General features: G+C 40.0%; 1 protein-coding gene across 5 annotated transcripts in view; it reads left to right on the plus strand.

The window, feature by feature from the left end:
* MPP7 (membrane palmitoylated protein 7) overlaps positions 1-23,798 on the plus strand; it is a 360,464-nt gene that overhangs the window by 226,063 nt on the left and 110,603 nt on the right. For all 5 annotated transcript variants that reach the window (XM_030550282.1, XM_030550284.1, XM_030550285.1 and 2 more), the window contains one exon: positions 21,029-21,160. In XM_030550282.1, coding sequence (XP_030406142.1) covers positions 21,029-21,160 — 132 coding nt within the window. The remainder of the gene's footprint in view (positions 1-21,028; positions 21,161-23,798) is intronic.

The raw sequence follows: 23,798 nt of genomic DNA on the forward strand, positions 1-23,798 counted from the left end.
CTTCCTGCCCTGCCTGCCTGCCCTGTCCCAGTGCCACTCCAGGAAGCAGCTGAAACGTGGGGGAGCAGGGGCACAGGGGTGTGTTTTGTTGCTGTTGCTTCAGGCACCACCCCCAGCATCTCCCGTTGGCCGGGAACGGGGAACCGCAGCCAATGGGAGCTGCTGGGGGCAGTGCCTGAAGCAACAGCCACACACACCCCTGTGCCTCTCTTCCCCCAGGTTCTGTCCACTTCCTGGCGCGGGGGCAGGGCGGGCAGGCAGGCAGGGAGCCTGCCCTGCCCTCGGTGCGTGTCAGGCTGGAACCACTCTAGGTAAACGCTGGGGGAGAATAGGAGAGCAACAAGGAGCTTGCGGGCCGCAGAAAATAACCTCGCGGGCTGCATCTGTGAGACCCCTGGGCTAAAGGATCTGTTTCACTGCACTCCTAGACTTCCGGGCCTGGGCTACAGCCCAAGCTCTTCCCACTCCCACCTCCCGCTCACCTTTCAGGAACCTAGAGCCCAGCCAAAGCTCTGAAGTCTACACTGAAATGAAACAGCCAGTCATGGATTAATTGCTGTGTAGACAGATCCCTACAGATGCCAAACCTGTGAAAAAAACCACAGACGTTGGGCTTGTTTTTGACTTAATCAGCTTGTGAGTGGCTTGCAGCTTGTTGCTTGTTATAGCTTGTTGCTTCTTTTTTTGATCGGCTCCAAGCAAGTGGAGGCAAGCAAGGGCAAGGGAAAGGAGAGAGTCGGGTGCACAGCTGGCCCACCACAGTCACAGAATGCATGCTGGGGGTATATAGTCACATAGAGTGTTGGGGTTCTTAGGGATTGGCTTGTTTTCGCCTTGTTTTGAAATGGGATTAGCTTGATTTTTGGCTTATTGTGAAAATCGGGGTGCTTATTTACTATGTGAAAGTTGGCAGCTGTGTCCTGCAGTTACTTTTCAGGAGATAACGTATAGATGCCCCACATATCAACCACGAGGGTGAAGGAGAAGTAGACAGTAGCAGTGAAGATTTTTGTGTGGAGAGTGGTAAAGACAGAGAGCTCCTCTCCCAGAAGCTTCCTCCTCTTATGTGGAGGAGACGCAAGGATTAAAAAAAATAAATTGAAAGGAGACAGAGGAAGAAATTTGTGTTCAATTTTCATTTTGTTTTTGTTTTATATGATTATTTTAAAACAACTTTTCCCAGTGTTCTGTGGGAGATATTTGGCTATGAAAAAATCTTTTGATCCACGTACATTTTTTGTAATCTAATGTAGGGTTTTACTGTGTACTGTACCCATATTGTATCATCTGAATTCATCTCCTTGCCATTTGGAAAGAAAAAACTGTTATGAGCTCTATGCAGGAATTAGTGGGTGAACCTATGGTTGACATTTATGCAATAGGTCAAACTAAATGATCACAATATTCCCTTTTGGCCTAAAAACCTGTGAATCTATGAAAATTAGGGGTATTGGCAGCTTTTCCTAAAGTTATGTGCAGTATGCTGCTATTTTGGTCCCCTCCCCTACTTTCTAACAGACTTCTTGGAGAAGAAAGTATCAGAGGGGTAGCCGTGTTAGTCTGGATCTGTAAAAGCAGCAAAGAGTCCTGTGGCACCTTATAGACTAACAGACGTTTTGGAGCATGAGCTTTCGTGGGTGAATAGTCATGCATCTGATGAAGTGGGTATTCACCCACGAAAGCTCATGCTCCAAAACGTCTGTTAGTCTATAAGGTGCCACAGGATTCTTTGCTGCTTTTGGAGAAGAAAAGAGTTCTAAACTTACACACTGTCAACTTCACATCTTGAGTTCTCATTCCATTGGTTGACTTGTCTCTGTAATTCTGGAAATCCCTCCCCCCCCTTTTTTTTTTTAAAGACTCCTTACGGTTGGTTGGTTAGTTGGTTGTCAGTTGTTTTTTTGGGTTTTTATTATGGGTTTGAGTCATATGAATCAAGCTACCTAACTCTTTTATTTTCATAAGTTTTTGTTACTCTGTGTGTATATATATAAGTACTATTGAAAAAGGAACAAATCAAACATTCTAATAGCTAAAATGCACTTTAAAAAAGAAAGCAACAAGACATACCTTAATTACCATGTATACCAACCAAGAGAAATCAACAACCAACCATGACATATTCTTAATGTGGTAGAGAACATACTGTAATAACATAAAGGAGAGGAAAGAATACAACTTAAATATTGTTTTTAAGACCAAATCCTCCTGTTACCTTAGTTACACTACACTATTACTTCTGTTTTATGTAATAACTTAATTGGGGCAGCCTGAGCTGCAACAGTCTTGAGGTACGGAAATGCAAATGTTCACTAGCAGCCAACTGTATCATAAACAAGAATGAAGCCAGGCAGATTGGCAGGGGAAAATAGAGGATTTTGAAAAGGAAATCAAAGAAAGTCTTCAGTTACATGACAAAAGTTCTACCACATAAAGTAACCAATACTAATCTATGTACTGAATGCTGAATTACATGCATTTAACGATGGTATTCATATAGCACATAAATGGTTGGCAACATTAAGAAAATATTTGGCAGTTTGGAAGGAGAAACATCATGCAGGGTAAAATCACGTCTTGATCAAGTAGCAATTCTGCTCAGCTCATGAAAATGGAAAAACATAGTAATTTTACAGAGACATGACTATCCAAGTAAACAGATATTAAGTAAATTGTCCTTTCTGTCAGTGAAACTTAATGGTCTCCTTTTGATTCTGTTTGTGACTACCCTTTTCTTCAGCAGTCTCCTGTCTCACACGCAGAAGGCCATATCCTACAGCCCCCATATCTCCTCACCATTTTCCCCTTTTCCAGATCACTGGAATATATATTTAACACTAGTCCAGACCAGAACTTTGACTATTTATTCCTGCTTTTTTTCTGTCTCTTGTCAGTTACTAATCTCATGTCATTGCTGTCTTTCTCATCCCATGACTACTTAGTTTTCCATAATCATAAGACTTGAAGGGACCTTGAGAGGCCATCTAGTCCAGTCCCCTGCACTAGTAGCAGGACTAAGTATTACCTGAATCATCCCTGGCAGATGTTTGTCTCACCTGCTCTTAAAAATCTCCAAGGATGGAAGCAACAGAGAGTCCTGTGGCACCTTTAAGAGTAACAGATGTATTGGAGCATAAGCTTTCGTGGGTGAATGCATCATGACATGCATCTGACAAAGTGAGTATTCACCCATGAAAGCTTATGCTCCAATACATCTGTTAGTCTTAAAGGTGCCACAGAACTCTCTGTTGGTTTTTGCAGACCCAGACTAACACGGCCACCCCTCTGATACTTGACTCCACAGCCTCCCTAGGCAATTTATTCCAGTGCTTAACCGCCCTGACAGTTAGGAAATTTTTCCTAATGTCCAACCTAAACCTCCCTTGCTGCAATTTAAGCCCATTGCTGCTTCTCCTATCCTCAGAGGTTAAGAAAAACAATTTTTCTTCCTCCTCCTTGTAACAACTTTTTACATACTTGAAGACTGTTATGTCCCCTCTCAGTCTTCTCTTTTCCAGACTAAACAAACCCACCTTTTTCAATCTTCCCTCCTAGGTCATATTTTCTAAACCTTTAATAATGTTAACAATAATTCTAAACCTCTTCTCGGGACTCTCTCCAATTTATTCACATCCTTGCTGAAATGTGGCACCCAGAACTGGACACCATACTCCAGTTGAGGCCCAATCAGCGCAGAGTAGAGTAGAAGAATTACTTCTTGTGTCTTGCTCACAACATTCCTGCTAATACCTTTATGTGAGGGGTTTGTCATAAACTTTTTGAAAGTCCATATAAATCATGTCAGCTGTTTCCCTTGTATTCACTCTTTTGTTGACATGCTCAAAGAATTTTAATAAGAGAAGCAGGATTTTCCTTTAAATATACTGGTTTATCCCTATCATACTATGATCATTTTGGTAGTTTATAATTTATTTATTTATTTATAATTTATTTTTACATTTCGAACATTTTACTTGGTCCAACTTACTGGTTTGTAAATCTCAAGATCGTTTTTTTAAAGATGAGTTCACATTTGCTGCTCTCCAATTCCTGGAATAGTAGCTGATTTTGGTGAAATTGAATTATATGTTTACTCTTTCAATAATACCACCTCTCTTCTTCAGTGTATAAAAGTAGAAAGCAGGCAAAACAAATGTCGCCAAGAACTCAAATTTTTTTAGTTGGGCATCTCTGGGACACACTCAAAACAACCTACGTGACTTCTCTCCAACTGCACTTCATCTATGTGTTTGGGGGAAAGAGGACCCTTAATGATTTTTGGGAGGCAATAAGTCCCAGCTCAACTCCTCCAGTAGCTTTTGTTCTGTGTCTGCAAGCCTCATAGTTTGACTTAGTCAATATGGGGGCTGAATGGAATCTATAGTACATATTCCTCTTTCAGAGACACATGCTGTCATAAGGGCATGCAATCTTTGCTGCTTGTTTTTCCGTAATATATTCTTATCTTTTTTAGATTCAGTCTTCAAGAGTTTTAGGTCAGAGAACAAAAGATATATGCTACCTCTACAAAGACACTTATTTTTCATCAGGAGATAGCCACCGCTTCATTCTACCTCTGTTTCTTTAAAAAAGGAGCTGATGAAGGATTGCCCAAATATTAGAAGGATGATAATTTGTTCAGAACATAGTTTCTAGCATACAACTCATCTGTTTGTGCTCTGGGAAGATTCTTAAGGAGGGGGAGGGGATTAAAGTGTCAAGAACACTTTAGCTAAATGAATCAGGTTATGAATTTAAGAGGCATACTGGTTTGAAATTCTTCATTGTTGGTTTAAAATCAGGGTTTACTCTGCCATAATAGCCATATATGAGCAGAAAAGGCAGAGGCCACAACTGAGGAAAAATCATAGGGCTGCCATCTGGAAGAATATTAACACCTTTACCAGATGACATGGACTGGCTGTGAGTTTCTGTGGACAGTGAGAATAATTAGACTTCGGAAGTGTCTCCTGGGGTTCCAAGCAATGAGCAAGAGGAAGTGGAAGTCTGAAGATGTGAAAAGTCTAGCCTTCTATTGGTTGTTACTGTCTGAGTAACAGCTACAGGTAAAACCATCAGTTCAATTGGTGAATCTGAAACTACATTTTCAGGCAAGGAAATTACCCTTTTTTGAAAGGAAGTCCATATATTCAGGAATAAAAATCCACCATGGTTAAGAGGAAAAAGTAATATATACTTAATATTGACCTAAATGAGATGTTACTATGCCAAGAACATTAATATACTATAGATATTAAGAATACAGAGCTACACATGTACAGAATGGATTTTAAATAGCCTTTCGAGGGAAGTAGTGGGGGCAAAAGACTTTCCTGGCTTTAAGACAAAGCTTGATAAGTATATGGAGGGGATGTTATGATAGGATTGTTAATTTGGGCAATTGATCTTGGATTACCACCAGATAGGTCTGCTCAGTGGTCTGCGGGGAGATGCTGGATGGAATGGAACTGAGTTACTGCAGAGAATTCCTTCTTGGGTGCTGGCTGGTGACTCTTGCCCACATGCTCAGGGTTTAGCTGATCGCCATATTTGGGGTCGGGAAGGAATTTTCCTCCAGGGCGGATTGGCAGGGGCCCTGGAGGTTTTTCGCCTTCCCCTGCAGCATGGGGCACGGGTCGCTTGCTGGTGGTTTCTCTGCAGCTTGAGGTCTTCAGACCAATTTTGAGGATTTCAATAACTCGGTCCTGGGTTAGGGGTTGTTATAAAATTGGATGGGTGGGGTTCTGTGGCCTGCCTTGTGCAGGAGGTCAGACTAGATGATCAGATTGGTCCCTTCTGACCTATGAGTCTATGAGTATCATAGTAATTATTCATCTTTTGTCTCTGTTTTCATTGTTTTGCTGTGTTGATCTTGGCTCTTCAACCCAATCAATTGCTTCAGCTAGTATGCTTGATTGTTCTAGTCAGTATTAGCTGATTTGCTTGTTTGTTTGTTGCTTGCCCTTAATGATATTCTGCTATTACTTCCTCTTGAGTATCTCATAATTTCTACTGTCAGTCTCCTTTCTCCAAGTCTTTCTTCTATTTCTTCCTCTTCTCCTGCAATCTCTTTTCTTCCTGTTCCTTTTTACCCTCCTCCTGCTGCTGCTCATCTCAACAGCTCCACTTCCCTCTCTTCACCTTTTCTCACTCCCATATGGTGTCAAATACACATCTGATGTTCACTTCCTCCTCACTTACAGTGGTATTTGTGCCAACTTTATCCGTCTCATTTCCTTCACCTTTCCTTGTCACCATCTCCATCTCCTCCCTTTCAGACCACACATCTATCCCTGCCTTTCCATTCCATCGTCTTCTCTCTCTGGAATACTTCCTACATCTCGAAGAAGATTGCTGCCATCCACTGTCTTTTCTTTTCCTACCTCCTTTTCGTGGCACTCTCAGAAATCTGGATTCCTCCCTTTGACACGGCTTATGCAGCTACTCTTTTTGTCTCGCATCTCATCCAGATGCAGTTACATTCAGAAAAGAATGGTGGGGTGGGGGGAGGAATAGCGGGATTGGGCTTCTCTTCAGATCTTGTTGCTTCCTGCCATAGCTGAGTTAAGGCACATGCATTATATAGTGAACTACATTGCTAAACATTTCCTCAGTGTAGAGTTAAAATTGAATCTTAAATTGAGGAATATTTTTGAATAAGGGGAAAAGCTAAAAACTGATCTTAGAAGGCACTGCATTCATAAGTCAGCAATGAGTTTTTTAGGCTTGCTTATTCCAAGTGCCTGTCATAAATTCTTAACTGTAAAATGATCATTGACAGCTTTAATATAAAAAGTACTGCACTAGTTACTAAAGAATTTTTTAAAGTATTCATTTCCAGCTCGATCATGTCTAAGAATTTAGCTGAACATCAATATTTATATTTAGGTAGTGTAGGAATTTGAATCATACCTTCTTTTGAGTTCTAAATATGGACCATGTTTACATTAGTGAATCATAAGCATAAACCTTAGCTACAACAAAACCTTTTGGCCGGAGGTCCCTAGGTGTACATGATCTTGATTTTGGACTCTGTGCATGACTCCAAAGAGTTGTGTAAAAAGTTCTCAGAATTTCTAGCAGCTTCCTGTGGTGGATAAGAACATCAGAGTATACTATTATGATTCATCTTTAAGTTCTTTTTAAAATGTTGTAAGAAGTAAAACTCAGTGTGGTCAGTTGGCATGAGGTAGATCTTTCCTAGGGATTTTGTTCATATTAGCTTCCCTTTAATGTAAGTGCCAAAATGTCAGATATCAACGGTGTGCTTTTAAAGAAGTCCCAGACTTTTATGTCATGTTCAGTACATCTGTTTTTATAAACCTTTCTTGTGATTAGTATATTTTAAAATTAAATATAAGTACAAACAACATAAAAGTTGTTGCAGAGACGTTTCTGTACTCTTTATATGTTACTTTTCTCATATATTTTAACTATGAAAAAATTCTGTGGAGGAGATATTCTACGTCATGTCCCGCCCCCCACTTTTTTTAAAGACATTGCTTACTTGTAGTTGATAGTGTTTTCTCTAGGTTTACATTTATCTTCCTTTCCTTTCTTCTTTTGAGAAATTAGTGGATTTGTATGTTGTTGAATAACTTAAGTAAAGACAAAATAACTTTAAACTGCACTTCTGGACATCAGAAGTTGTCCTTGCCAATGACATTTCTGATAATAAAAGATGTTTTCTACTCAGAGCTACTTAAACTTATATATATATAAACTTAAACTTATATATATATATAAAAATTGGACACTGCAATCTTACTGGAGCTCTTTAAAATACAGTTACGTCTACAGTGATAACATTTTTTTCTGTCAAATGCTTGGTATTTATCTAACACTCAAGATGAACACATGAATCAAGAGCAAGAATGCACAAGTATGTTATGCTGCTTCTCAGAGAAGTTGTTAAAGAAGCTTCTATCATCCCACATCATATTTGTTTTTCATGTATTGCATATTCAGTATAACATGACTTTTCTATTTGTCTTTTGTCACCATTTCCTTTACCATTCTGTTCTACCTTCACATTGGTTACTATAGAAAAATCAATAATCACTGCGTGGGTTCTGTCCATCAGTCTTGCTGCATGGTTTAGCTAGACTGCATGGCTAGCAATCTGATCTCACAGAGTTACAGCAAGGAAATATCCAAATCATTTATAACATAGTTATCTTTAGAATTGGGGGGAATGTGTTTGTTTCATTATCAACAGTCTTTTTCTTTTGAACATCTTTAAGTTGTTGCCTTTTAGTACAGAAATAGTACTTCAGATTATTTTCATCTGTTTTTATTAAATCTGTTAGAGAACACTAGTTTTAAAAGTGTTTTAACTATACAAAGCAAACCCTTATTTTGTTTTAATATTTCATTTGATATCTTACATGCATCTCTAGATACAGTCACATATGATTGCATGATATTTTGTATGTGCAATTCTACATGGCACATCTTTCAAGTGAGAACCTTAACTGATAGCATGGGGCTGTAGCTCATGTCGTAAAAACAATTGATCTTTTAGGGCTGGTGACTTACGATAAAGAATATAATAAATCATGTTAGGGTTTTGGGGGGAAAAGGCAAAATAATTAATGTATATAATTATAAAATTAATGAGTCTTTAAAAACACTAAAACAGTTATAACTCTTTGTAGCAGATATAGTCTTCCTGTGCTCATACTGTTGAGGATCTAGCACAACAGTTGTTTACTATCACATCTACCATAAACAGAGACAGCTAACAGGAGAGTTTCAGAGAATGTGGTGTGGACTCTCCACTTTGAGCCAGTGGAACTTGGCGAATGGTGCATTTGGTCTCTGTGTGAGTTCTGCATACCCGGGTCCTGTAGCTGGGCTATGGGCTCCTCAGTGTGCAGCCGAAACAAGTCTGCTTGTTGATGTCTTGGTAAGAGCTGTGTGGCTCTGAACCTTGGATCTTTGATCATCTTCACTGTTTGCTCTGAATGTTTAATTGCTCCTTGCTGGTGAGGGATGGAGCTGAGCTGAGCTAAACAGGGAGACTTGGTACAAAAAGTTACTTGGTAGGCAAACCCGAGAACCATGAACAGAAGCAGCTGAAAGGATAGTTTGAGCTGGTATGTTAATGTGACAGTGCCCCCTCTGATCACCGAGCACTACACAGAGTCTGCTCGATCTGGTGGGGCAGTCAGTCAGCTCCTCTTGCCTGAGACCCTGTGGGAGTCCCGTTCTGGGCTATAAAGGGTGTTAGTCTCTGTCCCACTGGGGTGTGCCAGTTTCTTTGTATACTTGGTAGGGTTAAAAGCAGCAAAGAATCCTGTGGCACCTTATAGACTAACAGATGTTTTGGAGCATGAGCTTTCGTGGGTGAATACCCACTTCCTCAGATGCATCTGAGGAAGTGGGTATTCACCCACGAAAGCTCATGCTCCAAAACATCTGTTAGTCTATAAGGTGCCACAGGATTCTTTGTTGCTTTTACAGATCCAGACTAACACGGCTACCCTCTGATACTTGGTAGGGTTAGCTGGTCCTCAGAGAGTCTAAGAATCCCTTTGGTTCTTAGGTCTCTGAGGGAATTAGTAGGGGATTCAGGGCCACCTACCCCACCAGCTTCTGGCCCAGGGCCCTAAAACCAGGGCCTCAATGACTCCTGCTGTGCCTTGAGCACTTTCCTACCTCTGATGGCTCTGTAGGCTTCTTCAGCCTGTAGAGCCAGTCATCCTTTCTCTTCGATGTTGTCTTTGGGTGATTTCTCACCAGTTTGCTAGTAGGACTTTCCTTCTCTAGCCTGCTAGCTCCTCTGGCAACCATCTCACCCCTCTACTTTTCAGCTCTTTTATTCTTCCAGCTGCTGTGAAAATACCAGTCAGCGCTAGCTGCTGATTACAGCATTAACTCCTTGGTTGCTTGGTCAGCATCGGGTCTATGCAGAGGTGATAGTTTTTCAAGGAGTTGAGAGAGAGGGAGTATGAGAGTCCTTCCTGCCAGATACAACTCTTTTTTCAATTCCACAGTGGCCAGCAATGAAATAGTGTATGTGATTTGCAACAGATGTTTCATGTTCTCTTTCTAGCCTGAAGCCAGAAGGGACTTCCTGTGTACGTAGTGCAAGTTGGTGTCAGTAATGGAAGAAAATATTCTTAGACTAGCAGGGCAACTGGAGACACTATGTAGAATTGGAGAAGCTAAAGTGTTCCTGGACAACCAGGTTGGGAAACATCAATACCCTAAACTGAAAGAAAAATAGAGCTGCTATCCACCAAGGAACTAGAGAGAGCGAATCAGACAGAAGGATTGGCAGCTAAGCAAGAGCATGAGGTATCATTCTACACTTCTGAAGGCAGATCAGAATGGGCAAGCTCTGGCTGCCAGAAAGAAGAGGACTAGGAAGAATTCAACACCAGTAAAAGTTTCCAATCGATAATAGGTCCTCAAAATAGAAATAGTGGAAGATCTCTCTCAAGATCTTGAATGGAACAGTGAGTTATATGGAGAACACCTGTGGATGGCTGCTCTGTCCAACCTGTAAGAAAATCAAGCTTGCCTACAAAGAGATCTCAAACCATCCAAGGCAGACAGATGAGCCTTGTTGGGGATTTTGTACGAAGAAGAATTGAAATAACATTCTTCAGAGGATAGGCAGATAGAAGGACGGTGTGCTATCTTCCTAGAGTTAAGACACAAGATGTCATACTAAGATTGGATAGGCTTCTGAATTTGATGGGCAAGGATCCGTTGGTGATAGTTCATATTGTCACTAATGACACTGTATCACAGAATATCTCAAAGGTAGTACACAACTTCCAGTGAACGGAGTGCAGAAGAAGAACATCCAAGTGATTGTCTCAGAGCACTCATTTAGCACTTACAGGTGCATTCTGCAGGCGTGTGGAATTCCTTTCCGTATAATTAAAGTCATCAAAAGCTTCTATTTCAACTTTACATGCAATGTTTATCACAGTGAGCTCAGTTTTTAAGTCAAAACAGGAGTACGTAAGGGTCTGCAATCATTTTCAACATTGCCATCAACTGTGTAATGCGGCGTATGAGAAAAGACATGCCAAGAGGCATTAAATCAGGGGTAGGATACCTATGGCATGTGTGCCAAAGGCATCACACAAGTTAATTTTCAGTGGCACTCAACTGTCTGGGTCCTGGCCACCGGTCTGGGGGGCTCTGTATTTTAATTTAATTTTAAATGAAGATTCTTAAACATTTAAAAAACCTTATTTACTTTACATTCAACAATAGTTTAGTTATATATTATAGACTTATAGAAAGAGACCTTCTAAAAACATTAAAATATATTACTGGCACGCAAAACCTTAAATCAGAGTGAATAAATGAAGACTCAGCACACCACTTCTGAAAGATTGCCAACTCCTGCATTAAATAGACACTTCTCATTCCTTGAAGACCTGGACTTCCCAGATGATGTGTCTCTCCTGTCACATACCCAACACCATACACAAGAAAAAATAACTCAACTCAACGCCTTCAGCCAGCAAATTGGACTGAAAATCAACCGCAATAAGACCGATATCATGACCTTTAATATTTCCTCACCATCACCAGTATGGATAGAGGATTATTTTCTCCTCAATATAGAAACATTCACATACTTGGGCAGCAGCATCAGCCAGAACGGTGGAACAAGCCAGGACATCCGGAACAAAATCAGTAAAGCCAGGAACACCTTCAGGAACTTAAATACAGTCTGTAAAAGCAGCAAAGAATCCTGTGGCACCTTATAGACTAACAGACGTTTTGGAGCATGAGCTTTCGTGGGTGAATACCCACTTCGTCAGATGCAACTGACAAAGTGGGTATTCACCCACGAAAGCTCATGCTCCAAAACGTCTGTTAGTCTATAAGGTGCCACAGGATTCTTTGCTGCTTTTACAGATCCAGACTAACACAGCTACCCCTCTGATACTAAATACAGTCTGTAAATCATTAAAATACAACACCAAAACCAAATAAGATTTATCGGAGCTGCATACTTTCAGCACTGCTTTATAGTGCAGAATGCTGGGGAATGAGAAAGTATGACATGTCCAAACTGTCTTCATTCCATACAGCTTGCCTCAGAAAAATCCTCCATATCTTTTGACCCAGAACAATCTCAGACCAAGATCTATTGACACAGTGTGGCCAAGAGGATCTGAGCACCATCATTGCCAGGAGGCATTGGAGATGAATTAGTTGTGTGCTTCAGATGGAAACTGATTCCATCATCAGAATAGCAATAAGATGGACACTTGAAGGCAAGTGAAAAGTGAGGCTGCCTGAAAACAAGATGGCGAAAAGCTGTGGAAGCCGAGCTAAAAACCTGGGGCACAGCTGAGGAATCATTAAAAGACTTGTCAGAAACAGACAGGAGTGGAGGAGCTTCATCACTGCATTAAATGCCAGAGGTGTAATAGCAACATGATGATATGACGACTCATGATATCAAATCAAGAGGTTGAAAATAAAATTAATCAAGGGACATAAAGAGAATAAATTCTTTAATTAGCTACACACCAGTGTTCAGATTGTGGGTAACAAATGAGTTAGTACTAAAACATCCATGGAATTTCTAAATAGTAGAGATAATTTCCTAACAAAAAAAAGTTGCATCCAACATGGGGGAATTCTATATTTGACCTCCTCGTCTTGATTGAGCAATTGATGACAGAACTAAACATTAGTGTTAGCTTAGGTACAAGTGATCATGACTTTGATAGTAATTACTATAAATCAGAATCTAGGAGTTGTGGCAAATTGGTAAGGGAAGTAAAGGGACACAAAGAGAAATCTATGGCCGACTGAATTAAGGGCCATAAGTAGGAACAACAACAAAAATCCTGATGCTGTATTGGTCCATTACTAGATAGAAATGGTAAAATTGTCAATAACAATATAGAAAAGGTAAATGTGTTCAATAAATATTTCTGTTCGGTATAGTGTGGGGGGAGAGGAAGCAGATGATGTCATCATATAACACTCCATTCCACTAGTAAGAGTTCTTTATCTATCAAGTCCCATATCAGCTGCTCCATTATCTTGTCTGGGATCAATGTCAGACTGACAGGCCTATAATTACCTGGGTCATTTCATTTACTCCTTTAAAATACTGACACAAAATTAGCTTTCTTCCAGTTTTCTGGCACTTTCCTGGTATTCCAAGACTTACTGAAAATCAGTGTTAACAATCCAGCAAGCTCCTGAGGCGGTTTTTTCAGAACTCTTATGAAACTCCTTATTGTCCTTACCATTGATGACCAGAGATTGCTCCTTCTATATTCATCTAGTAACAAAGAATGTAGGTTATACATATAGGCTGAGGGGCTCTATCCTGGCAAGCAGTAACTTTGGAAAAGATTGGGGGGATGTAGTAGGTAATCAGTTGAAGACGAGCTCTCGCTGTGACACTATGGCCAAAAGAGCTAATGCTTTTGGATGCATAAATATGAATTTTGTGTATGAGCGGAGAAGTTAGTTTACCTGGTGTGATCTGTGCTGGAATACTGTGTCTAGTTCTGGTATCCACAATTCAAGAAGGATGCTGATAAATTGGAGAGAGTTCAGAGAAGAGCCACAAAAATTGTTAAAGAATTAGAAAACATTCCCTTTAGTGATGCATTCAAGAAGCTAGGTCTGTTTAGATCAAAAAAGAGGAAATTATTGGATTACTTAAGCACAGTCTATAAGTAGCTACATGGGGAACAAATTTAATAATGAGCTCTTCAGTCTAGCAGAGAAAGATATAACAAGATCCAATGGCTAGACATTGAAGATAGACAAATTCAGACTGGAAATGAGGCATACATTTTTAACAATGAGATTAATTAACTGTTGGAATAATTTACCAAGGATGTGATGGATTCTCCATCACTGGCAATTTTTGAATTAAGATTGGATTTTTTATATAAATTATTCTCTAGTTCAAAAGGAATTATTTTGGGGGAGTTTGTGGCCTATATTATACAGGAAGTCAGACTAGATGATTACAGTGCTTCTGTCTGGCCTTGATATGAAGCTGTGTATCCATGATTTGTTTAAAAAAAAAACATGGAATCCACACAATCACTGACAAAACACAGCTTGAAATCTATGTAGATTATAAACAAGAAGGCGATATTTACATACTGTGTCTAACATTACCCATGTCCCTTTAAATTACCAGAGAACTGGTATCAGACAAATTCAGTAGTTTTCTTTTACTGCTTATGGAATTCCTAATTAACTCTTTCCTAAATGTAAGTTCCCTTCACTTCGACTTCAGATTGTCACATATTGGCTGAATGCAGTATTAGAGTCATTCAGCAGATGTTTTCAGGTAACTATCCAAAATATGCAGCAGCAGTCAATAAAACTAACACAGTTAAGAACCAGTAGGAAAGAAATAGATAATAAGACGATAAATATCATAATACCACTATATAAATCTATTGTAGTCACCCTTTGTATGCTGCATGCAGTCTTTGTGCCCCATCTAAAAATATTAAATTAGAAAGATACAGAAAAGGGCAAGAAAAAATGATTAAGGGTATGGAATAACTTCCATGTGTGGAGGGAGTAAAAAGACTAGGACTGCTCAGCTTGGAAAAGAGATGAGTAAGGGTGATATGATAGAAATCTATAAAATCATGAATGGTGTGGAGAAGGTGAGTAAGGAATCCGTTCAGATGACACATGAACCAGCGGTCACCCAATGAAATCAAGAAATGACAGGTTTGAAACTAAAATAAGGAAATACATCACACAACACACAATCAACCTGTGAAACTCATTGCTGGGGACTGTTGTGAAGGCCAAAGTATAACTGAGTTTAAAAAAAATCAGATATGTTCTTGGAGGATAGGTCCATAAATGGTTATTAGGCAAGATGGTTAGGGATGCATCCCCATAATCTGGATGTCCTTAAGCCTCTGACTTCCAAATGGTGGAACTGGATGACAGGAAAAACTGCTCGATAATTGCCCTGTTCTGTTAATTTCCTCTAATGCACCTGGCTTCAACCACTATCAGAAGACAGGATACTGGGCTCGATGGACCATTAGTCTGACCCAGTATGGCTATTCTTATGTGCCCTTAAAATGCCATTCTCCTCAAATAGAACTCAGTGCAAAATTTCACCTTTATAATCCTAATAATTTCTGCATTAGTATGGTTTAATTTTTAAAATTGTAGGATTTTTTTTAAATGATTGGGGATGTGTATTATTTTCAGTCTACTCTTTCTCAAAAACAGTTCACTTTTTTGGCTAAAACTTTGCAAAAAAAATAATCATATTTGGCCACAAAAATGTTTGCCCAAAATATGAAACACTCATAAATTTATAAGACATTGAAAATAGACTTAAAGTGTGTGTGTGTATGTATGTATATATATGTATGTGTGTGTGTTTGTATGTGTGTATACACAAACACACACACACACACAAAAATAGGCATCCATAGTTATAGCTGTTGCTGTTGTTCCAGCTCTAATGTATAGGTTTAACTGGAAAATTAAGTGACATGTACTGATACTTCTTAAGGGTTTGGTTTATTCAAGTATGTTTTCCAATTTTGTAAGAAAGTGATATGCTGTTGGAACTGGAATGAAAGGAGCAGAAGAACCAGGAAAAAGAAGCTGCTAGCATCTGAATCCCTATTAAAAGGATAGTTCTGTAGCAGTTTATCACCACACCATTTGATACTCCAGAACCAAGGGCAGAAGTTAGTTGTCTTGCTTGTCTGTCTTATGGCATTCCCTATTGTGTTTTAAGAACTTCCATGTGACAGTGATACACTTGAATTTATATTAGAAGGAACAATACTGGTAATTTACCGTCAAGATCTTTTTTCCTCCAGACCAGGGCTGCCGGGGGGGGGGGGGCGGGCAAGTGGAGCAATTTGCCACAGGCCCCGGGCTCTGCAGCCATACTGGATCAAAACAAAGGTCCATCTGTCCCTCTCCTGGAGCCTCAGCTCATCCCGAGGCGTCCCTGAACAGCGGTGCAGCGTGGCTCTGGCGGGGCCTGAGCTCCACCCCGCTCAGAACCTCGTGGTAAGGGGGCGGGGCTGGGAGCTCCGGGCCGAGCGGCTCCTCCCCATACCATGCAGCTCTGAGCAGGGAGGAGCTCACAGTCCCGTCCCCTTACCATGCAGCTCTGAGCGGGGCGGAGCTCAGGCCCCTCCGGAACCACGCTGCGCTGCTGTTCAGGGACGCTCCTGGATACGACACACTGAGGCTCCGGGTGAGGGGGGAGCCATGGGTAAGAGGCTGGCACCGGGGGGGTTGGATAAGGGGCAGGGAGTCCCTGGGGCAGGGAGGGGGCAGAGGTTGCGGGGGGTGGTCAGGGCATAGGGAATGGGGGGGTTGGATCGTGGACATTCTGGGGGTCTGTCAGGACAACCTTGGTTCGAGTGATCATGAGCTAATTCAGTTCAAACTAGATGGAAGGATAAACAAAAATAGATCTGGGACTAGAGTTTTTGACTTCAAAAGGGCTAACTTTAAAGAATTAAGGAAATTAGTTAGGGAAGTGGATTGGACTGAAGAACTAGTGGATCTAAATGCAGAGGAGGCCTGGAATTACTTTAAGTCGAAGCTGCATCCCAAGAAAGGGGAAGAAAACCATAGGCAGGAGTTGTAGACAAAGCTGGATGAGCAAGCATCTCAGAGAGATGATTAAGAAAAAGCAGAAAGCCTACAAGGAGTGGAAGATGGGCGGGATTAGCAAGGAAAGCTACCTTAGTGAGGTCAGAACATGTAGGGATAAAGTGAGAAAGGCTAAAAGCCATGTAGAGTTGGACCTTGCAAAGGGAATTAAAACCAATAGTAAAAGGTTCTATAACCGTATAAATAAGAAGAAAACCAGAAAGAAGAAGTGGGACCGCTAAACACCAAGGATGGAATGGAGCTTAAGGATAACCTAGGCATGGCCCAATATCTAAATAAATACTTTGCCTCAGTCTTTAATAAGGCTAATGAGGAGCTTAGGGATAATGGAAGGATGACAAGCGGGAATGAGGATATGGAGGTACATTTTACCACATCTGAGGTAGAAGCCAAACTTGAACAGCTTAATGGGACAAAATTGGAGGGCCCAGATAATCTTCATCCAAGAATATTAAAGGAAATGGCACATGAAATTGCAAGCCCACTAGCAAGAATTTTTAATGAATTGGTAAACTCAGGGGTTGTACCGTACTACTGGAGAATTGCTAACATAGTTCCTTTTTTTTAAGAAAGGGAAAAAAGGTGATCCGAGTAACTATAGGCCTGTTAGTTTGACATCTGTAGTATGTAAGGTCTTGGAAAAATTTTGAAGGAGAAAGTAGTTAAAGACATTGAGGTCAATGGTAATTGGGACAAATTACAACATGATTTTACAAAAGTTAGATCATGCCAAACCAACCTGATCTCTTTCTTTGAGAAGGTAACAGATTATTTAGACAAAGGAAATGCAGTGGATCTAATTTGCCTTGATTTCAGTAAGGCATTTGACACGGCTCCACGTGGGGAATTATTAGTTAAACTGGAAAAGATGGGGATCAATATGAAAATTGAAAGGTGGATAAGAAACTGGTTAAAGGGGAGACTACAATGGGTCATACTGAAGGGTGAACTGTCAGGCTGGAAGGAGGTTACTAGTGGAGTTCCTCAGGGATCAGTTTTGGGACCAATCTTATTTAACCTTTTTATTACTGACCTTGGCACAAAAAGTGGGAATGTGCTAATAAAGTTTGCGGATGACACAAAGCTGGGAGGTATTGCTAACACAGAGAAGGACTGGGATATCATACAGGAAGATCTGGATGACCTTGTAAACTGAAGTAATAGTAATGGGATGTAATTTAATAGTGAAAAGTACAAGGTTATGCATTTACAGATTAATAATAAGAATTTTAGTTATAAATTGGGGACACATCAGTTGGAAGCAACAGAGGAGAAGAAGGACCTTGGAGTACTGGTTGATCACAGGATGACTATGAGCCGCCAATGTGATATGGCCATTAAAAAAGCTAAGGCAGTTTTAGGGTGCATCAGGCGAGGTATTTCCAGCAAAGATAAGGAGGTGTTAGTACCGTTATATAAGGCAGTGGTGAGACCTCATCTGGAATACTGTGTGCAGTTCTGGTTTCCCATGTTTAAGAAGGATGAATTCAAACTGGAACAGGTTCAGAGACGGGCTACTAGGATGATCCGAGGAATGGAAAACCTGTCTTATGAAAGGAAACTCAAAGAGCTTGGCTTGTTTAGCCTAACCAAACGAAGGTTGAGGGGGAATATGCTTGCTCTTTATAAATGTATCAGAAGGATTAATATTAGGGAGGGAAAGAAATTATTTAAGCTTAGTACCAATGTGGACACAAGAACAAATGGATATAAACTGGACACTAGGAAGTTTAGACTTGAAATTAGATGAAGGCTTCTAACATTAGAGGAGTGAAGTTCTGGAACAGCCTTCCAAGGGGAGTAGTGTGGCAAAAGACATATCTGGCTTTAAGACTAAGCTTGATAAGTTTATGGAAGGGATGGTATGATGGGATAGCCTAATTTTGGTAATTAATTTTGGCAATTGATCTTTGATTATCAGCAGGTAAGTATGCCCAGTGGTCTGTGATGGGATGGGATCTGAGTTACTGCAGAGAGTTCTTTCCTGAGTGCTGGCTGGTGAGTCTTGCCCACATGCTCAGGGTTTAGCTGATCGCCATATTTGGGGTCAGGAAGGAATTTTCCTCTGGGGCAGTTTGGCAGAGGCCCTGGAGGTTTTCCGCCTTCCTCTGCAGCGTGGGGCATGGGTCACTTCCACTGCACTTCTCTGCAGCTTGAGGTCTTCAAACCACAATTTGAAGACTTCAATAACTCAGACATAGGTTAGGGGGTTGTTATAGAAGTGGATGGGTAGGATTCTGTGGCCTGCTTTGTGCAGGAGGTCAGACTAGATGATCATAATGGTCCCTTCTGACCTTAAAGTCTATGAGACTCATCGGGGGGCGGCAGATAGGGGTCGGGACAGTCAGGGGACAGGGAGCAGGGGTGGGGTCTGGGGGTGGTGGTGGATCTCTGGGGGATGGTGAGGGGGCAAGGAGTAGGATGGGTCTGGGATTCTGAGGGGGGCTGGCATTTGGGAGGCAGGAAGTGGGTGGGGGTCAGATAGGGGGCAGGGCCAGGCTGTTTGGGAGGCACAGCCTTCCCTACCCTAAAGCTCATTCAGCAGTTTGAGGCTTGCAGAAGAGCCAACCTGTGAGCTTTTCCATTAGGGCTACCATCCATTTCACTTCTCAAATGCCAAATTATAGTCTACATTTAATTTCAGTGCCATAGGGAGATTCATGTCTGGGGAGGGTAGTTGCATTTAAAATTAGCCACTGGGGGAGGGATCACATGAGAAGAGCAATATCCTACACCACCTACCTCCTTCCTATCCCTACCAAGGGAGACCTCCCCCTCCCCTGCATTCCATAAGGCTTCAGAGGGGTTAATTTAATGGTTCTCAAACTTTTGTCCTCGTGACCTCTTTCACATAGCAAACCTCTGAGTGCGACCCCTGCCTTATAAATTAAAAACACTTTTTTATATATTTAACACTTATAAATGCTGGAGGCAAAGCGGGATTTAAGGTGGAGGCTGACAGCTCGCAACCCCCAGTAATAACCTTGTGACCCCCTGAGGGGTCCCAACCCCCAGTTTGAGAACCCCTGGGTTAGTTTAATTTTAGCATCCTGTGTCCATTGACATGCATATGCTATTTTAAGCATGCCAGTTTTCACAACAGATTCTGGAATAAGCTCAAATGCTCAGTTTGTGGAGTATGTACATAAGCTATACTAAAGACAAACCCACAGTAACCGTCTCCAGTTTGTGAAGGACCCCATGGAGCCAGTCTCTAGGAAACATAAATGCATGGAGGTTAAGTCCATTAATGGCTATTAGCCAGGATGGGTAAGGAATGGTGTCCCTAGCCTCTGTTTGTCAGAGGATGGAGGTGGATGGCAGAGGAGAGATCACTTGATCATTACCTGTTAGGTTCACTCCATCTGGGGCACTTAGCATTGTCCATTGTCGGTAGAGAGGATACTGGGCTGGATGGACCTTGGGTTTGACCCAGTTAGGCTGTTCTTATGTTCTAACCTAAATGAACCCAAAGTTATGGAGACAGATATGAGTCAAGGAAGCCAGCAGAGTATTAGAAACCTGGAAAAATCTCTGACAGGATGGGCTCAGGCATTTGGTCATAAGCTGAGGTGGTTCAAAAGTTTTGGATTTTTTATTGTTTCTTTAAACAATCAAACACAGCAAGCAGCAAATATTTGGCCACACACTTCTGAAACCCCAAGCCGTATTCAGGTTTTGGCAGACTAATTTCAGCTTTTCAATTTAAAAAACACAACAAATTTTGAAGAAAAGCAGACATTGTCCGTGATTTTTTTCTGCTTTTTAAAAACTCCTAGTTTTCGAAAAGTTTCCAAAAAAAGTTTTGATGGAAAATATTTGTCCAACCCTTTTAATGAGCTTTAGTGCCTTTTAGCACTAACTGATGCTGAGAACCAGTGATACCTTGTAAAAAAGTTTTCTCAAAACTGGGTTTGTGCCAAGATGTGGAAGGTTTATTTTTCCCATGGCCGCCCGTAGAGAGGAGCAAGTGAGGCAATTTGTCGAGGCCCCACAGGGGCCCCCACGAGAATATGGTATTGCAATTTTTTTATGGAAGGGGCCCCCAAAATTGCTTTGCCCCAGGCCCCCTGAAACCTCTGGGCAGCCCTGCTCCAGACTACAACTTTTATAATTTAGGAATAAAAGTACTAAGTGCTCAGCATCCTAACTTATGCTTAAAACACCCTTTCTTCATCCACAATTTATAGCTATATGCATTGTGGATCTTAACTATATTTATTTTATTGCGTTGTTTTATTATTGTTTAACACACTATTAAAATGGCATAAACAAATAGGCACTCTACATAAATTGTTATGACACTACAGCACTCAGATTATGAATTGTTGCCTTTTGTATTTTATAGGCTTCTCAGACTAATATTTATGTTGACCATTGACAATTTCAGGCTTTGCTCTCTGTACATGATACTGTTGCTCAGAAGAACTATGATCCAGTATTGCCTCCCATCCCTGATGATATTGATGAGGAGGAAGATTCAGTAAAAATAATCAGACTGGTCAAAAATAGGGAACCACTGGTAAGTTATCTTTCCTTTTGTTGCTTTCTTTAATAGTAGAAAATGATTAAGATGGCTAGCATTAGCTGGAAATATGAATAAATAGTCATTTCAAGTTTTTCCAGAATGCTAAGTAGCTGTGAATTCCACGTTCACATTACTGAAGTAATTCAAATGGGTGAGCTTCTTGTTGATATTCTTCTGGCCAGTGTATCCACTGAAATCAGTGAAATACTCATTTTTAATCTTGAACCTGAACTATGAGTTTGTTCTAAAGAGCAAAAATGATAGGGAATCCCCAGTGAAATCTAGGTCTTTGTCACAAACTGTTCCTGTTAGCATTAAAATTGAGAATGTGACCTTTTGGTACATTGAAAAGGAGCTTAAAATACATTTGTAATTACCTTGAATTGAAGTCTGAGCAAATTTAAGTTGTCTGTTTTTGTAGTTTGGATTAAAACAGCAGAAAGTTGATAGCTTCATGGGAATATCTGGAAAAATTAAATTAAGCCAAGTATGTATTACAGGAATATTAAATTGTTGTACTGATTTGCTGTAGACAGAGTCACATTATGTAATATATAGTTAATTACTCCCCCCCTCCTTCCCCTCTAACCAGCAAATGCTTTGTTTTAGGTTATGCTAAAGATGTGTTTAATGGAAAGGAATCTTGAAGAAATATCTATAAAAGTTACTTTTAAAGAGCTGCAATTGTGTACCCAGGATGGTGGGGAGAGAGTGATGCCTATGTTAGACATACAGTGGTAGCTTGTCTTTGCTGATATCTCAGTAATGCCCTCAGTCTTGACAGATCTCTGGCGTCAGGCAACAAGAAATGAATTTTAGTATTGACTGACTCTGGGGGCCCATGGGTACAGTTAAAAGTTTGACCATATGGAAATATTTTACTTGGTATTAACATTCTAAATCTTTTTTTCTGAATATTTAAATCACATGCCTATTTACAAAGCTTTTCATTTTTTTATCACATGAATTCCATCTGTTAGAGAAGAAACTTAGTCAAGAGAAGAAATTGTATCTACTTTTAATTCTGAAAGGTGTGAAAAATTGAGTATGCCATATAAAATTAGTTAAAATTAAATAACTCGTTTTTAGTATTAATTGAAAACATCATTGACTTATCTGAGTCTGTATCAGTAGCTTTGTGTCACAGAAGCTTAAAAATATAAAATCTCAAAATTTGTGCCATTTTCATAAAGTTTAACATTTAAAACACTTGCAAATTGCTTTGGGGCCAGATTTAATATTTTAACTTGTAGCAGGTTTTAGTTATCAGTAAATAAACACGGTCTCAAAAATTGTGATTTTATGTTATGCTTATTCATATAAGTGGCTATTTTTAAAAGAAGTATCAACTTTGAAAAAGTAATGCTGGAAGGGAGATGCCTGAAAACTTTTGTGAAATGTTTATAAAGTACAGTGTATTTTTCAGGTGCAAAATTGCTGTAATTTTTATGCATGCTTATCATTATGGAGAAGGGGAATACACTAACTAGACATTGCAAAGTGCCAATGTTCCTTACTGTCTTAGAATTTAGGATTGTTAATTTTGGATTTGTATAAACAAGCACACAGCAATGAAAAGGTGATTGACTTGTGCTAGATAGGATTGACAAGTAGAAACAAACATGACCAGTGAAAGAAACTAGTTTTTGAAGCTGTGTGGAAATTTAATATTTAAAATGGATAAATAAACATTAATACGCTCTGATCTAAAGCAAAGGTTACATTTAAAAATATGGGTTACATTAAAAATGTGGCTTATTGGAGTATTCATTTTTATACATAGCCTGATTGCTATATACCTTTAACATGCAATAAATCTGAAGTCTCCCTGACTGTCTTTACTCTTAACCTATATTACAGGCCAAACTTGTTTTGATTTGTTGTTAATGCTTGAAAAATAAGGGCTTATTTTGTTAATATTCTGGAACCAGCAGTATCCAGCAGATGAATGGATGGAATAGTACTGTTCATCTCTAGGACATAAAAGTAAACAAAAAAGGGTCTAGCTCCTGGAGAAGTTGCATTAATGTGTCAGTACTTTTGCATGCTGCTTGCTGCTGTACCTTTAACCACATTCTCAATCTCTGATCTCCATATGGTTTCCAAACTTCTTATTTCCCTTTTAAAAAATATTTAAAATTGAGCTATGCTATTACATCTGTGTATGTCCCATTTGGCTAACTCTCTCCTTTAGTTAGCAACACTAAAAACCTTTTTCAGACTCCCAAGATCCAACCTTAACTGTCTGCTTTTTAAAGCACAGTATGAGAAGCTGCATTGCATGTGCCACTGAAAATACTGGGGCTCAACAATTCGTAAGAAAAAATGTTCATGCCAGATTATACACACCTCATAGATTAGGCAGGGCTTGCAATAACATGAGGGAAGCTGCTTTTTTAGTATTTCAGCAAAATCAAAAGTACTTATACATTTAAAAACAAATTGATGGTTGAGGATATTTTTAAAAACTATAATGGGCAAGGTTTGGAAACAAGTAGGAGAAGCCTTGTTTTTTCAAACCACTTTGCCTTTTATAATGTGTAGTACATGGGCTAGCCTTGAAGGCCAGTCACAAGACTCAACTAGTGCTCTATCTGTCTGCATTCTCACTTGGGCCTTGTTTTCCCTATAA

This window comes from Gopherus evgoodei, chromosome 2 (genome assembly GCF_007399415.2).
Source record: "Gopherus evgoodei ecotype Sinaloan lineage chromosome 2, rGopEvg1_v1.p, whole genome shotgun sequence".
NCBI lineage: Eukaryota > Metazoa > Chordata > Testudines > Testudinidae > Gopherus > Gopherus evgoodei.